Source organism: Eptesicus fuscus, chromosome 21, assembly GCF_027574615.1.
Source record: "Eptesicus fuscus isolate TK198812 chromosome 21, DD_ASM_mEF_20220401, whole genome shotgun sequence".
In the NCBI taxonomy this organism is placed as follows: domain Eukaryota; kingdom Metazoa; phylum Chordata; class Mammalia; order Chiroptera; family Vespertilionidae; genus Eptesicus; species Eptesicus fuscus.
This window is the reverse complement of record NC_072493.1, coordinates 29,498,337-29,514,532: the sequence shown is the minus strand read 5'-3', so window position 1 is coordinate 29,514,532 and position 16,196 is coordinate 29,498,337. Positions and strand designations below refer to the sequence as shown.

Sequence of the window (16,196 nt, the reverse complement as noted above, 5' to 3'; positions counted from 1 at the left end):
TTTTAAATTTTTAATTTTATGTCACATGACTTTTATCTCGGTTTTTTAAAAAGCAGCGGGGCGAGGTGAGGGCTGAAGCCCACTCCCCCAGTACGAGCCACACCCTTGTACCATCACGGAGGTCATGGCATCGTCATCGTTATTCCTGTCATTGCTGCTGTTGAGTGTCCAAGGTGGGGCTGGCAGGGGCTCCCTGCCCTCTGACCTGACTGACATTTCTCCTTTGAGGCCGGGGTTCACGTGTGGGGCCTCACGTGTGGGGCCAGGAGCACATCCTTCCTCATGCATGTGGGGCCGGGCCCCATGGAATCAGGCTGTGCAGTGTGGGTCCCCTGCATGATGACTCAGGTGTCTTCCACTTGTGCAGAGAGGAGACGCGTCCACAGTGAGGCACACTCAGCAGGCTGCCGGGGTGGCAACCCTCGCGTGACACACAGCCCGCTGGTCTCAGCCCAGGTCCCCAGCTGACCAAGGTTTCCCAGCCTCCCGCCCCAGAGCAAGCGCTTCGAGGGTGTTTCCAGACCAGCTTTTCCTTTTGGGGTCCAGAGCCTCCTCCCTAGGAAGCGTGCCAGCATCTTGTTTGCATGCGCCTTGAGTCAGCCTGCAGCCTCGGCTTGGGGGCCTCTGACGTCACGATTCATATTCACTTTTAGAGAAATCCCCATGGAAACCAGCAGGCGGGTTTGGGCAGGAGGAGCTGGCTCCCCAGAAAGGCAGGGGAAGTGAAGACTGGGGGAGGGGACAGTTTCAGGGGCATTTGGTGACCCCACTCCATGTCCATCTGACTCATGGGAAGTCCAAGAAGGTTGGAATGTCAACTCTGAAGGCTTTGTGGGGTCGTTGGGGAACCTGATGAAGCCCCTCTAGGTCCTGCTTTCTGTAGCCCAGATCCAGTGATTGAGGGGATCCCAGGGAAGAAGCTCATCTCAGAAACAAAAGCAGAGGGAGAGTATTCTCTTCCTGGTCTGACATATATCAAGACCCCCAAACTGCCCCTCATCAATTCCTGAGAGCAAAAGGACAAAGGCACCCCGACCTGTTCCTGGCTCCTGTGGGAGAGCAGTGTCCCCCGGAGCCAGGACCCTGACTTGCAGAGTTCTGCCACTCCAGCACCCTGGCGGCGCAGTCACGTTGCAGGCACTCAGCTACCAGGTGGTCACACTGAACGCAGCCCGTCAAGGCATCGCGCTAGCAGGGCCCACTCAAGCTGGGGGCCCAGGATGAAGCCCCCAGTCTTGGCCAGGGCTCCCAGTCCTCGTTAATATCTCTTTAATGAGAGCAATTTGGCCATGATCTAAAATATGCTCTTACCCTTTGTCCCATTAATTCCATTTCTGGGAATCTGGCCTAAAAAAAAAATCCTAAATATAGGGTAGAAAAACATGTTTCATAAGGATGTTCACTGTGGAGTTGTTTAGAGCAGCAGAAGATGAAACCACCGCACTTCCCATAGGGTAGGAGGGGGAGTGGTGATAAATGGTGGCCGAATATTTTATAGCCACTAAGGCGACGGTTCTGGAGATTATTCAGAATATGGGATGTGCAAAATTATATATACTGCATGACTTGGGCTCTGTAAAAAAAATTACATATGAAAAATAACCGGGAAGGTAATATACCGAAATGCTAATGAGTGATTTTAGTAAGATTTTATCTGAAAGTTTTCATTCTATTCATCATCTTACAAGTTATCTTGAATATTCATTCATTGCCTTTCTTAGTTGTGATTTACATTCAGGGAAATTTACCATTTTAGTACGCAGATCTGTGAGTTTTGACAAATATATACAGTCAAGTAACCACCACCACAATTGAGATCTAGAATATTTCAGTCGCCCCCAAACATTCCCTCATGCCCCTCTGTAAAGTCTCCTCCACTGTCCCAGCCACTGGCGACTGCGGGTTTGATTTCCATCCCTGTAGTTTTGCTAATTCTGGGATGTCCTTTAACGGAACCCCAGTACGTCTTGCATTGCTTTTACATGGAGAAATAACTTTTAATCTGCTTATTGGTCGCCTCAAAGTACCTCTTAGAACTGCATTTCCCAGCTTCCCCAAGAGAATTGAAATTTTTTTTTTTGGTCTAACTCAGCCTTCGCCCCGCTCAGGAATCCGATCCACTGCGGCTCTGACCGCCGGGTTCAGATTACCAAGGGATTACCAGTTACCTGTAAAGTCCTCCCAAGAGTGTGGAAGTACCTCCGATGAAGGGCATCATTGGTCAGCAGCAGCTCGTGCCTCCACCAGAGAGCCACATATGGGGGCTTTGGATCCCAATCTGTCCCATTGCCCTGGCAGACCTCGTGGGCTCTGTCTAGGCTCTGTCGATAATGATGATGATGATAGTGACAACAGAGGTAGTGACAGCAGTTAATTTTTCTTACTAAACATTTTATTTTAGAATAGTTTAAAATATTTTAAAAAGTTACAAAGACAGTACAGAGAGTTCCCATATATTCCAACACCCCGTTTTCCCTGTTGTGAGCACTTACAAAAGCATGAAACATTTGTCACAACTAATGAAGCAGTTTTCATATGCTATTATGAACCCTTATATTTTATTCGGTTTCCTTAGTTTTTACCTAATGTCCTATTTCTATCCCAAGATCCCATCCGGATCCCTCAGTACACTTAGTCATTGGGTCTCTGTGTACTTCTCTTGGCTGGGAAAGTTGCTCAGACTTTCCTTGTGTTTGATGAGTACTGGTCAGGTGTTTTGAGGATTGTCTTTCATTTGGGATTTGTCTGATGTTTTTCTAATGGTTCAATCAGAATTATGGGTTTGGAGGAGAAAGACCCCAAGAGATAAAATGTAGTCTTTATCATAATAGTTGATTTTATTGAGATTTTCTGTATGTTCCATATGCTATGCTAAGCCCTTGATAAATTGAATCTCCTTTAAGGCTCCTGATAATTCTATTAAATTTTCATTTTACCATTATAGGAAACAGGCTCAGAGAGGTACAGTAACTTATGTAAAGACACACAGTAAGTGGCTCAAACGTAGGTCTCGTTGATTATGCAAATCTTGCTTTTAGCCAACACTGCTTCAAACAATGGAAAAACAATACATCTATTAAAAAACACTATGTATTCATTTATACCCAACCTTTCTCCCCAGAACCTGCCTATGTTGCAACTTCAAATCAAGGCCACATTGAGACAGCTAAAGCAGGGGCAAGGGAAAGGCAGACACAGGCGGTTAGTAAGCCCTCCCTCATCTAAGATCACACATGTCAGTCGTGGTCATCTGGAGTGTGTTCCACAGGCGTGGTGTGGGCCCTGGGAAGTGTCTCCTCGTGCCTCAGGGTCTCTGAGGAGGCTGTGGTGGGAAATAGAAGTCTCGAGGCCTTTTGCTTAGTGTCCAAGGTGGGATTCTGAAGAAACGAGGCTGGCCATTCACTTGGTTTGGATAATGAAGTCCAACTCGGTGTGGTCACGCTCTCCCCTTGCTAGGATTTTCAGAATGGGTCTTTATTTTTCTGTGTTGTTCGATGTGGTGCAGCGATTTTCCAGATGCACCAGGGCCACATCTTAGCCCATGTCCTCTGGCCTCTGTGCATATCGAGAGGTCAGTGGGCGGGGTTTGAAGGTCAACTGGACTTTCAAGAGGGAGAGACATGGAGATGGGAGGAAGGTGGAAAGGCCTTTGGCGTATCCAGGCACACAGGTGTCATTGCTTCCTAAAGCTGACTTTTAAAAAGATTATTAATTATTTTTAATTTTAAAAAACAATAACCAAAAAAAGCATCTTCCCAACTGTGTTATGTGTAGTGATTGTAAGTAACACTTGGATGAACTTTTTTATTTAGGAAACTATTCCTTCATTTATTAAGGAAGTGATCACCTCCTCAGTGTCAGGCTGTTTCAGTACTTGGAACAGGTGAGAAGTCCTGCTCTCTCGGTGCTGAAACACTGACAGGGGAGGCAGACAGCAACAAACAATCAATATTGGAATGTGGGTTTGGAAGTGAGCATGTAGCCAGCCCCACACCCTGGTTTCACTGATACTCTCGGGACAAGATGTGCTGTGGGCTGAATCATTTACTGCAGAATATTGAAAACATCATCATGCAGGGAATGCTGGAATAGGGCAGAGGGTGAGGGGCGATCCCACGTTTGCCTTTGGGGTACGCAGCCACGGTGGCCCCTGGATTGCTGCCCCAGAGTGGGCCATGTGCTGGTGAGAACCGCAAGATGAACTTGGCCATCTCCCCGTGGGGTCTGAGCAGCCCGGACACTCACCTGGGCCTGTGCAGCAGCCTCCAGGCGGTTCCGCCAGCTGCTCCTGCGTCTGTTCTTCTGCAGCAGTCCCAGCGATGCTATGAACCGTGCCTAAAGCGCCTGCAGCACTCCACCCCAGGGGAGTGACCCGGGACCCCAGCTTCGCTTTCCAGGCCTCCTGCACTGGCCTGCCATCTCTCCGGGGCACTCCTTACCCAGCCCTCCCTCCCTTTGCCTTTTGGCTCCCCCCTGAACTCTCCCAGCCTCTGGCTGCCTCTGGGCCCTTTGCACTGGCCGTGGGCTCTGGGATGTACTTGCCCTCCATCTTTCCACAGTGCCCCAGTTCTCACCATACCCTATTTTGATTCTTGGTGCAGCACTGTTGCTCCTTAATAGTTTATTTATTTGGGAATTTTGTTGGTTTGTTGTCTCTTTGCCCCATTGGGCTCCTGTCTCATTCACTGCTGTATTTCCAGCACCCCGTTTGGGGCCCGAAACATCATAGGTGCTCAAATCTGTCAGATGAACAAACGAATGGAAGTCACATATTTTAAATTGCATCTGACCCTTTGTTGCAGTATGGCTTAGTAGGCAGGGTGCCAATTCCAAGTCAGCAGCTTAGTTCAAAGCTGGCCATGCCCCTCCCCAGCTGGGTGGCCTTTGGCAAGTCATGTGTCTGCCTCAGCCTCAGCTTTCTCATCTGTGCAATGGGGATGGCCCTGCACCTGCTCCATGGGACCATTGTGAGGATTAAAGGAGCCAGCACTTGCCATGTGCCCAGGGGTGATTGGTGCATGTCAGCGTTTGGGAGCTGTGAGCTGTTATTCTCAGCTGTGCTATACTCACCTCTGACTGTGCTGCAGCCTGGCTTCCGAGGGGCCAGAGGAACAAGAATATCGCGAGGACCCAGTGCTAGTCCATCCACCTGACCCCGGGTGTCTTCTCTCTGTGATAGCAGAACTCACTCAGAGAGCAGTGAGTGACTGAGACTTTCTCTTGTCCCACCCTCATGCCAGGACTGATGATGCCCTTTATCATTCTTTCTATAAACACAAGTTGTTGCATGCTTGCCATGTGCCAGGCACTGGGGAGAGAGAGCAGGCACAAAGACAGACTCGGGCCTGAACTGCAGCCTGGCCAGGAGGCAGACATCAACTCGATAACAGACAATATCAGTCCACAGTAGTTAACCCGGGTGGTGAGCATGGAGGGCTCTGGCCAGGGTGTGATCGGGTCGGTTCTGGGGTCCAGGGGATCGCAGGCTCTCCCCAGAAGCCTGTTGAGCTGAGACCTGGCGAGGAGAAGAGGAGAGTGACCGGGTGGGGCCGCGGCCTTTCTGGGACAAAGAGCGGGTAAGAGTGTGGTGCTGGCAGCAGGCCTATGTGGGAGCCGGGAAAGGGAGAGAAGACGCAGGGTGGGTCTGGAGGAGGAAGTGAGACCAGACCTGCGGGCTTGTCAGTGGAGGATGGGAGCATCGATTTCGTGGTCGGACCGCTGGGAGCCGTGGAAGGATGCTGAGCAGGAGAGTAGGGCGATTGATTTGCCCACGTGGCACGTGGCCCTGGGTACTGAGTGGAGAAGGCATATCTGTGGGAAAAGAGGAGGCAGGGAGACCAGTGGTGGGCTGTGACTGCTCTCTGGGCAGGAGAGGGTGGTGGCTCCGCCGTGCTGCGCCCTGCCGTGCCAAGAGGAACAATGCACAGGCCTTGCCCCCAAGGTGCCCCCCAGTCTAGTCCCAACTACACCCAAACAAACACACGGGCGAATTTCCCCTGCGGCTCCTGCCCTCCAGCTGGACGCTGCCAGCGAGGAAAGACGGAGTTCCTTTGTCCCTAGAGGTCCCAGGTGTCTGTACCAGCTAGGTTTGCTTGTTGCCACAGTGGGGATGTTTTCCAGAACCTTCTTCTGAGGCGCAGACGTTGTACCTGATCTTGTAACCAATGCATGTCTTTCTCTTTTGTTTTTGCTGCAGCCAACTGGGTACATGGAAAACTCCGTCTCCTACAGCGCTATTGAAGACGTTCAGCTGCTGTCCTGGGAGAATGCCCCGAAGTACTGTTTACAGCTCACAATTCCTGGGGGAACTGTCTTACTGCAGGTAGGAGAAATAAACATGAACAAGCACTTTCCTCTCCCAGCCCCACCCCCTCGCCCTCCTCTTTTCCCTCGGAGGGAGACGGCCAACTATCAGAAGGGAAGGTGGTTTAACTCAAGGCGTTTTTTTCCTCCAAGTACAAGAAAATTATAAACCAGGGCTCACTGGGGGATGAGAGGGAATGCACGCAGTTTGAGCTCCAGCTACATGCTTGCCACAGTCTAGAAGCTTTATGCATTGTACTTTTATTTCTCTTAACAAACCTGAAAAATAGGTTTGCTGATCTCCATTTTACAGATGAGGAAACTGAGGCCCAGGGGCAGTTGTTAGGCCTTAAAAGGCTGTAAGAAAGAGCAGCAGATGTTACCTTTTGTTCTACTTTGAGGTGGTTTCTTGTTTCTTGTTGCTCTAAATATTTTGAGACTCTGATAGAAGTATAAGCCGTGCCCTTGGAAAAGTGAGCATTTTGCGTGTGTTGGTCAGGACTGTTGGTTGGAAATGATGCAAGCAATATTCAAACTATCTGAGGAAGAAGAGAAGTTGATGATGCTGTAACTGTTTTAAAGTAACTGGGATGTCTAACTGGGATGCAGGCATAGCTGCATCCAGGAGTTAAATGGTATCTTTAATACTCCATGTCTCCGCCTGTCCATCTCCTGGCTCTGCCTCATTCTGTTGGCTTCATTGTCAGGCAGCGTCTCTCCATGTGGTGGGAAAAGTGGAATTCTGGCAGTCTCAAGTTACATTCTTGGAACTTGTCATCCTTAAAAATGTGCAAGCCCATTTCCCTCCAGCATCTTTCTGCAAAAGCTCAGGGATGGTTCTGATTGGTTCTGCGATAGCCCCATGCTCCCCAGGGAATGCCCTGCCTGGATTACACACCCACCCTTGACCACAGGCAGCTGTGCACTCTGAAAGCCCTACAGGACCTCGTGGACCGGGAGAGGTGGGTCCACCAAAAAAGAAATTGTGGCAGAAAAAAGATAACATGGCTGCTGCCGTACACACATGTGACATACATGTGATGTGTTCTATATCATTTCAGAGAGAGCTATACCTAGTTTCCAAGTCAGCCGCCCCTCATTTATAGAGAGAGTGCACTCTCTCTTCTTTGGGAGAACAGTCTGCCTCGGCCTTTCTTTTAGGGGCGTTTTCTTTCTAACTGTCACTCCAGTGAGGAGACCAGCTCTGAGCCTAAAGAGATGCTCCCTAAAACCCGATTCATGAGTGGCCACTGGGTTGTGTAGCAGTAGTGGAGCCGAAAGGCACAATGCAGTTAGGCCCCTGAGGAATGCTGAACTCAACAAGATGAGTGAACAGTTGAACATCCTTAGAAAAATTCTGTTCTTTACTGTTAATCTCTTCGCGGACACCAGAGCCATGCCTGCCTTTCTGTTGAGTCTAGGAAAGAGGGGTCAGTTCCAGCCCCCTTGCCTGGGAAGAGCAGCGGTGGCAGAGTAGGGAGGCCACAGCAGGGTTCCGTGGAAAGCTGGGAGAAGACGGGTGCTGGAAATCCCGTTTGAATCACAGAGCGCTGAGCTGGCCTCTCCCCCCATGCTAGGGGAGGGAGAGGAAGGCCAGTAAGCCTCTTGGCCCCATCCTTGAAGAACTCAGGTCCTCTGGGGAGACCGAGCCATAAACAAATGACTGTCGAGATAACTGCTAAAATAGAGGCACTTCCCGGAGGGCTAGGATCTCAGAGCAGGGAGTGACTCACTCAGCCTCAGGGTACCAGAGAAAGCTTCCTGGATGGTGACATTAGAGCTGGGCACCGAGGGATGAGTAGGAGTGTGCCAGGGTGGGGGGCACGTGCTGGGCAGAGGGAATTCAGCAAAGCATGAATTTAGGGCAAGGGGGTATTAGCTGCCTTGCAAGAGAGGGGAGGAGTAGGGTTCAGAGCCCTATGGATGCGTCTACAGCTGTTTGGTCACAGCCAGATCATATAAGTCTTACTAACTGAATGAAGAGCTGTGGTTATAATCTGGGGACAATAGGGAGCCATTGCAAGCTCCTAAGGAGTCAGGGGGCCAGTAGAGGGATCAGTCCCGTTGCATGGCAGAGGGGGCTGGATATGTGAGTGCAAGAGGGTGGCTGGAGAGGGGAAAACCTTTAAATAGTCCAGCTAGAGAAAGGAGGCCCTGAGCCCCAGTGCCCTGGGTGTAGGGGTCTCTGCGCCAGTAGGAGCAGTGGGGGCATCATCGCCTCTGGAGCTGGAGGGGGCAACAGTACCCCCCAAGGAAGTACCCTGAGTGTCACTTGCCCTGGGCATAGAGGGGCAGTGAGGTCTGGAGGGGTGTGGATCACTGTGCAGTGCCTGGAATATCCCTTTAACTGAGGTCGTGGCTGCAGGCCGGCTGTGATGACTTGCCTGGCTGAGGCTGCACCCGGCAGTGGCCTCACGCAGAGCTCTCCCACTGTGCTGACAGACGGGCGGGCCTGTGGCTGCTCACTGCCCCTTGCTCACTGCCCCCTGCTGCAGTGGACAGTACAGTCCGTGCAGCCCAGTGGCCAGAGGCTAGAGCAGGAGAGCAGAGGGAGGAGGAGGAGGCGGCCGGCAGCTCCTGGGATCCAGAGCTGGACTCGGCTAGGACGGGGAAGCAGACACAGCCTCCACCCCGTCACCCAGGGGAGCCCAGGTGGGTGCACCTCGCCATTGCCTGCCTTGGTCTCTCTCGCTGTCATTTCCATCGGCTGCTCCCTTGCTTCCTTTTTATTGCCACCCTCCTGCCCTCCCTCCCGTGATTCACGGGTGGTGTGTGGCCGTCATGTTATATAAATGGGTTCTGAGTCATCTTGAAGATAGGCTTCAGGTGGAGGGGTCCAAGTGGGGCGGCTGGGAGCCCGGGAGCCCCTGGAGCCCCAGGGTGGTGGGCCCGAGGTACGGGCCGAGCCCTCCTCACCTGCATTGTAGCCGTCAGTGGCTCCATTTAGGTGACAGGGCCCAGAGCCATGTGTGACCGAGCAGTCTTCCCTGCTCCTGGTGGAAGGGATGCCCAGAAGCAGCCAGGGGTGCTCAGGGCAAGGCTGGCCTGGAGCGCTTCGTGGGGTGCTCAGGTCGTCAGAGGATGACAATGCCTTGAGCAGCGCTATCCCTTCAGATGCCACTCACCACACAGGAGCCTCTGTATTTAAACTTAATTAAATCAAATTAAGAATGCAGCTCCTTGATCCACTAGTCACATTTTGAGTGCTCAGTAGCCACATGGAGTCAGTGGCTACTGTATTGGACAGGGCAGATCAAGAACGTTGCCATCGCCACCCCCAGTTTTGGTGGCAGGCTGGCCCGTAGAACTTCTCCTTTGGACTCATGCTCCGTGCACCGGGCCGCTCCCAGGGGGGACTAGCCTCAACATGCAGGCGGGTCTGCAGGGTCACAGCACCCCTGCACCCCTGAGCAGGGTCCCTCCTGCTACATGTGGTACAGCAGCTCTGCACAGCGGCGATGTCAGGGGCTCACAGGGTCCCTACCTTCGCCTACCTGGCGTCTCGCCCCCCTCCCCTTTCTCAGGCTCTCCATATCCATGTGTGTCCGTTTTTCCTGTCTGTCTCTCTGATACTTTTCTCCATGTCTCCCTCCTACCCCTTCTCTCGTTCTTTATCACTTGCTGCATTTCACCACCTTGCAGTTTCTTTTTTTCTGGTATCTTTCCCCAGGCACCTCTCTCTACTCTAGCCCTTCTCTCTGGGCATCTTGACTTAACTCTCTTTGTATCTCTCTCCTCTCTCCATTCCTCCCTCTGCTCTCTGTCCCTCTCCCACGGGACCTCCTTACAAAGTTGCTTTGTCGGAATTTGAATCCGTGTCTCACTCGGACCTCGGGGCGCTGACCTATCTGAGTTCATGGAAGGTTAAGACACTCTCTTAGGCAAATGTGCCTCCTCCCCAGCTCGGAGATGCCCAGCCGTCTGCCAGCAGGCTGAGTCCCACACAAAGGCGCCAGCCTTCCAGCCTGGGTCCAGTCGCTGTGCTTCTGGATGCTCTGATTTTCAGCGTGAGCTCCCTAATGCCATGTCATTAGGATCCCCGGTGCAGAAGGCACCTGTTTATCTTCTCTCCTCCGTGCCCTTTCTGCTGCTTTCCACTGTGAGGAGGGAGCTGCTTAAGCACATAACCGGTGCCGTGACAGCGCCCGTGGGGTGCGGCCCCCGGGGCGGGGTGGCCGGCGTTAAAGAGCCGTGTGGGGCAGACCATCTTTGGGGATTTCTGCCTCGCAGTTGGGTTCCCGCGTATCCAGGGCCCACTGCTCTGAAAACAGGGCTGCGGGCGGCCAAGACCAAGGAGAACCTTCTTCCCCGAGAGTGTCTGCTTCCTTCCCGAAGGGTTTCCGAGACCCGCTCCTCTCACAGACTTTCCGGAAAGTCCCCAGGAGGCCGGGCAACTGTTTACCCCAAACACTGGCAGCAGGGGCAGGGGCAGGGCGGTTCCCTTCTTACTGGAAGCTGGAGAGAAAGACCTTTCCGGTCTGGCGATCACGTGCTGTTTTTTCCCTAAGAAGTTGGGCCGGGGAAGGAGGACTTGGCAACAGCCACCCCGTGCACCCTTGGCTGTTTTTCTCACCTCTTGAGACAATACAACAATGAGAGGGAACTTGGCAACTTTCGAAGAGGAAATTAAGCAGAATTTGCCTGGAACGGGGCCCTTTCAGTATTCGAAAGATTTATCACTGGGAGCAGTTGGCACCGGCCTGAGCAGGCCTGCCTCTCCTAGGACCTCTTTCCCATGCTTAAGTCGGTCTCCCCTGAGTGACCCTCAGGACTCTGAGCAGAGCCTCGGGTCCCAGAGGTCTGGGTCGTCCCAGCTCACCCGCCCATACTGCAGTATTGGGACTCTGTGCAGAAATGCGCCCGCTCCTCCAGGCCGGGCACAGCCCAGTCCTCTGTCCTTGGCAGGCACTTAGAGATGCCGGCCCAGCACTTCCGGACGTCCCCCAGCAGCCTCTGTCTCTTTAAAACTAGACAACCCGAAGGAAGAAGCAGTTCACAGCCCACCCTTGTTGCAACCTCTGACTCCTTCGGAGAGAGGGGAAGTAGCGTGAGGATGCAGTGGCTGTACCCCACGCTACAGTCTGGAGGAAAGTTATGGCCCCACCCTCTTGTTTGCCTGGCGGGGCCTCCTGTTGATTGGAACAGGTGCCAAATCCTTCTTCCTCCCTCGTCATCAGCATAATAGATTCAGATTTCCCAGCCCAATTCCTGGAGCCCAATGGAGCCGAGGTGCGGCACTCTCTCTCATTGGGGTGAACAGTAGAAAGAGTGGGCTATGGGGTCAGACAGACCTGAGTCCCAGCCCAGCTCTACATGCTCTACCTGTGTAACCTTGGGCAGCAGGAATCACCTCTCTGGGCATCTAAACTGTCTGTGAACTGGACCCTGGATGTCATGAGGATTAGCCATACTACATGGGAAATACTTAGCACTGTACCTGATACACAGTAGGTGTGCAGAGAAAAGGCTGCCATGATTATTTCTAGAGCCTTAGTCAAATTTGGCTTGGGATATCAAGGATGAATAGTTTGTTTGAAATTCTATTACATATGACATTTTTTAAATGAGCAGAATGGGTATAGTGGTGATTTATCCATTCATTCATCCATCCACCCACCCATCCATTTATTTGTCCATTCATTCATCCATCCATCTACCCACCATCCATTTATTCATCCATCCATCCATCCATCCATCCATCCACCCGCCCATGTATCTATCTATCTAGCCATCCTTTCATTTCACAAAGATTTCTCTGGGTTTTGTGGACATAGTGGTGAATAAGTCAGACATGGTCCTTGACCTCACAGAGCCCACAGCCTGGAGAGGAAGAAGAAAGAAACAAGCAACTGCAGGATAGTGCGAGGTGTTAGATGAGGTGCCATCCCCTGATGGGTCAGGGATGGGGAGGGGCAAGTCACCATAAAGACAGGTGTTCTGGAGAACGCCATTTCAGGTGAGACCTGAAGTGTAAGTAATTCAGTAGGCAGTGAGGGAGGGGTGAAGGCGGAATGTTGGTGGGATGTACGCTCTGTGTGAAAGCCATACAACAAAACAAAACAAGCCAGGTTATGCTACAGGGACAAGCAGCCCCAAATTCTAAGTGGCTTAAGACGACAAAGAATTATTTCTCACTCATTCTGCCTGTCCACGGTGGGTCAGCTGAGAGCTTGGCTGGTAGAGCACACACCATCTGGTTATCAGGTGACCAAGTGAGACCTGCTGAATGAATGACTGATGAGTGGACTATGAGCTCCCAAATTCCCAGCACTGATTAGCAGTACCAGGTACCATCAGGGCTGGTTGCACACAAACCATGTAACAAACAAGAGCACAGTGCAGGTAGTGGCAGGTGCTAGATGGTGGAGCCAGTGGCACAGAAGAGGGAGGGACGAGGGTCCCTTTCCTTCCCCTCTCCTCCATCTTCCTCTCTAATTCTCTCTTTTTGTCTTCACTTGGTCATTTAGTCCAGCCAGTGACACCTTCTGGGCATTGCCCTGGCCCTCTGTGGACCCTCAGAACCAAAGGAATGACCCACATCAACACTAAACCAACTTGGCCATACCTCCCAGGTTCATTTCCTACTGGTGCTGTGACAGATGACCACAGATTTAGTAGATAAAGCAACACAAATTTATTGTCCACAGTTCTGGAGGCCAGAAGTCCAACATGTGTCCCACTGGGCTAAAAGCAAAGCGTTGGCAGGGCTGGTTGCTTCTGGAAACTCTAGAGGAGAATCCGTTCCGTTGCCATTTCCAGCTTCTAGCAGCCACCCGCATCCCTTGGTTCGTGGCCACATCACTCCAGCCTCTCCTTCCATCTGTGACTCTCTGACCTTCTGCCTCCCTCTCATAAGGACCCTTGTGGCTCACTCAGATAATCCAGAATGTCCTCCCCATCTCAAGATCCTTAACTAAATCACATTTGCAAAGCTCCTTGGCCCCCTAAGATGTCATATTCATAGGTGATTAGGATGCAGACAGTCTTTGGGGATTCTTTATTTGGCCTACCTCACCTTCTCTGCTCCCTTCTCTGGCCACTGTGGTGTGTTAAAAAGCAGAGAAATGACTGGACCAGGAGCATGCTGGAGCCACTTGTACCATCTGATACTGGCTCCTGAGAGCCCGTTGTATGCCTCTCTTTCCAGTTCTGGTCTGGGACAGAATCAGCCACGGTGGCATCACTCACAGCATGGAAGTCGGCAGATGCTGTGATCACTGTGGTGTGTTTTGTTTTTTATCCCGGGGAGCCTGTTGTTACACATTTATCAGCACAACACTGGCCACAGCTGTCACTGATACTGATAGCTGCTCTCTGTAGCGTGTTTGCACATGCTGGGCATTGCACTAAGTAAGTGTTTTACATAGATTTTCTCATGCGTGGGATCTTGGCACCGCTGTCCCTGAGCCTGGGCTGTATTCTATCATCCTAATGAACAAGAGTTGTCACGAGACCACAGAGCTAGGTCAGCACTGACAGGAGGTGACCCAGCGCAGACCCTTCGGGATACTGCTGGTCCCTGCAGCAGACCCGCCTTTGTCACAGCCTCTGTGTCATCAGGGGGCTTGCTCCAGTCACACCAATAGACCATGGTAGATCCCAGACTTGACCCAGGTCTGTTGGAGACTCATTACTGCACAAGTCCCTGCATCACACAGGTGAGCCCCAGTCTGCTCCCCATGCAGGGCAGATTCAACTCACCTTGCCTCCAGGTGTGGTATGAATGAGTCTCTGAGCCTGATTCCCCACTGCACTGGCCACTGAACTGGTTCATTTACTCAAGCCCAGAGACTTCCCCAAATTCTGCCCTGACAGAAAGCTGATGTTTCCATGGTGATTAGGGTGGGGAGACCTGGAACTCCTTGACAGCGAGAGACCCAAAGTTGTACACGATGTGCATGCACCCGGGAGTGGGACGGGCAAAAGGTGGACTTTCAGGTTTAGAGGGAGGCCCTGGCCTTTGTGAGAGTCCCTTAACCATCAGGGTCAGGGTCACTTGGTGCAGGGCCGTGGGGTCGCGTGGGACTGGATGCTGCCTTTCTGCCCTTGGGGGTGGTCAGTGGAGAACTTGGACTGCCATGGTACTGTGATTCACAGCATGAATCCAACCACCTGACTTCTAGTCCTGGCCCCACACTGGCTGCCTGTGAGCCCATGGGAGAGTCTGTAGGCTTCCGAGCCTCAGTCTCCTCAACTGTACCGTAGGAATGAACTGCTGACAGTACCAGTTTCTCGGGATAGACTTGCAAGGACTGAATGAGCCAGTCCACACATAGGGCTTAGTCTGGGTCTGGCGTGCGTTAACGATGCCGCAAATGCTGCTTTCACCATCAGCAAACCTGCTGGAACCGGGTTTGAGAGCAGCAGCAACACGTCCTAGAGTTCACAGGGCCATCCTCAGGCCGCATTTAATTTGAGAGGAGTCTGTGATGGTGATGATAATAATATCAGTGGCTGCATTTCTGTTTGACCACCTGCTGTGTGCCCAGCATGCTCCTAGATCAGTGATGGGAACCTATGACACGCGTGTCAGCACTGACACGCGTAGCCATTTCTGATTACACGCGGCCGCTGAGGCGGCCGCATGCCGAGGATGAAACATTTGCGAAATAATGTTTTTTTCCTCAAAGTGACACACTACCTGAGTTATGCTCAGTTTTTTGGTGAAGTTTGACACACCAAGCTCAAAAGGTTGCCCATCACTGCTCTCTCCAGATGCTTTATAAGAATCGGTTCCAGTCCTCCTGACATTTCTGTGGGTCTGTGGGTCTTTACAGATGAGAAGATCGAGGCTGAGCTGCCTGGGGTCTCTGGACGAGGGTGGTGTGGATAGAAGAAGGGTTTGCTTTCCACACAGTGATGTCTAACTCGGGTCTGCCCGAGTTCAAAGCGGGCAGGAGGCACAGTGGTTCGGCCCACAGGCTTGGAAGACAGGCTGCTTGGGTTTGAAGGTACTTAGCTGATGTAAGATCTAGGGTCTCAGTTTTCCCTCTGTGAAATGGGCACGTGTCACTCACCTTGCAGAGCTCTTGTGCAGGCTGAGGATGGACTATGTGGATAATAACCTCCAGGTGGCTGAGCAGTGCTTGGTACAAAGGAGATACCCAAACAGCTCCCACCACCATCATCCCACGACCATGCCGCTTTCCCTTCATCTGGGCCCCTCCCTCCCGTGATCCTAAATAAGTCCTGATGCACATGCAGGTAAAGCTCTCCCAGCCACCAGTGTCTGAGGTCACTCCTACCCAGTAAAATAGCATACAATGGCAGTGAGGCCTTATTTCAGAAAAGTCACCCTGCTTATCACTTCTATTGTGGTTTTGTACCCAAAGGGTTCAGCTTGGCGAATCCCTCTAAAGGTTGTTAGGACCCCAGAGCAGACCCTGTTGGACAGACAGGCTGGGCTTGTGTGCTTGCCTGTAAGACGCTCTGAAATGCTACAAGTGTGTGACCGGACCTTGCTGTCCTGTTCTTGTCGTTGCAGGCTGCCAACAGCTACCTGCGGGACCAGTGGTTCCATTCTCTGCAGTGGAAGGTAAGTCCTGGCGCAGCTGCTTGTTTGGGGCGGCCGCCTCTCTTCTGGGCACGGCTCAACGTTGGTCTGTACCCAGAGGCATGCAGGCGGAGATCTCTTGCTCTCCCCGCCCCTCTGTCCTCTGATACCTTCCCCTCCCCCACCCCCCTCCCCCACCCCTCAGCACCAGAGCAGCAGCCCTGCCCCATGGGCCCTGGGCTTTGCTCCTTGCCTTACAAAGGGATGCAGGACCTCTTGCTCTCAGAACAGGGCTGGGGAAGGCAGGACTTCAGTTGCCTGGTTCTTTGGCCTGATTTCCCAGTTCGAGCTCTGCATAGGGTGGCCCAGAACCTTCCAGCACATAAGGGAAATTCCTCCT

The 16,196-nt window shown here is 52.2% G+C and overlaps 1 protein-coding gene across 1 annotated transcript in view; it reads left to right on the top strand.

The window, feature by feature from the left end:
- Nucleotides 1-16,196, top strand: part of CMIP (c-Maf inducing protein) — a 230,371-nt gene that overhangs the window by 138,862 nt on the left and 75,313 nt on the right. Inside the window, exons 2-3 of the mRNA XM_008139702.3 lie at nucleotides 6,197-6,322; nucleotides 15,788-15,838. Coding sequence (XP_008137924.1) covers nucleotides 6,197-6,322; nucleotides 15,788-15,838 — 177 coding nt within the window. The remainder of the gene's footprint in view (nucleotides 1-6,196; nucleotides 6,323-15,787; nucleotides 15,839-16,196) is intronic.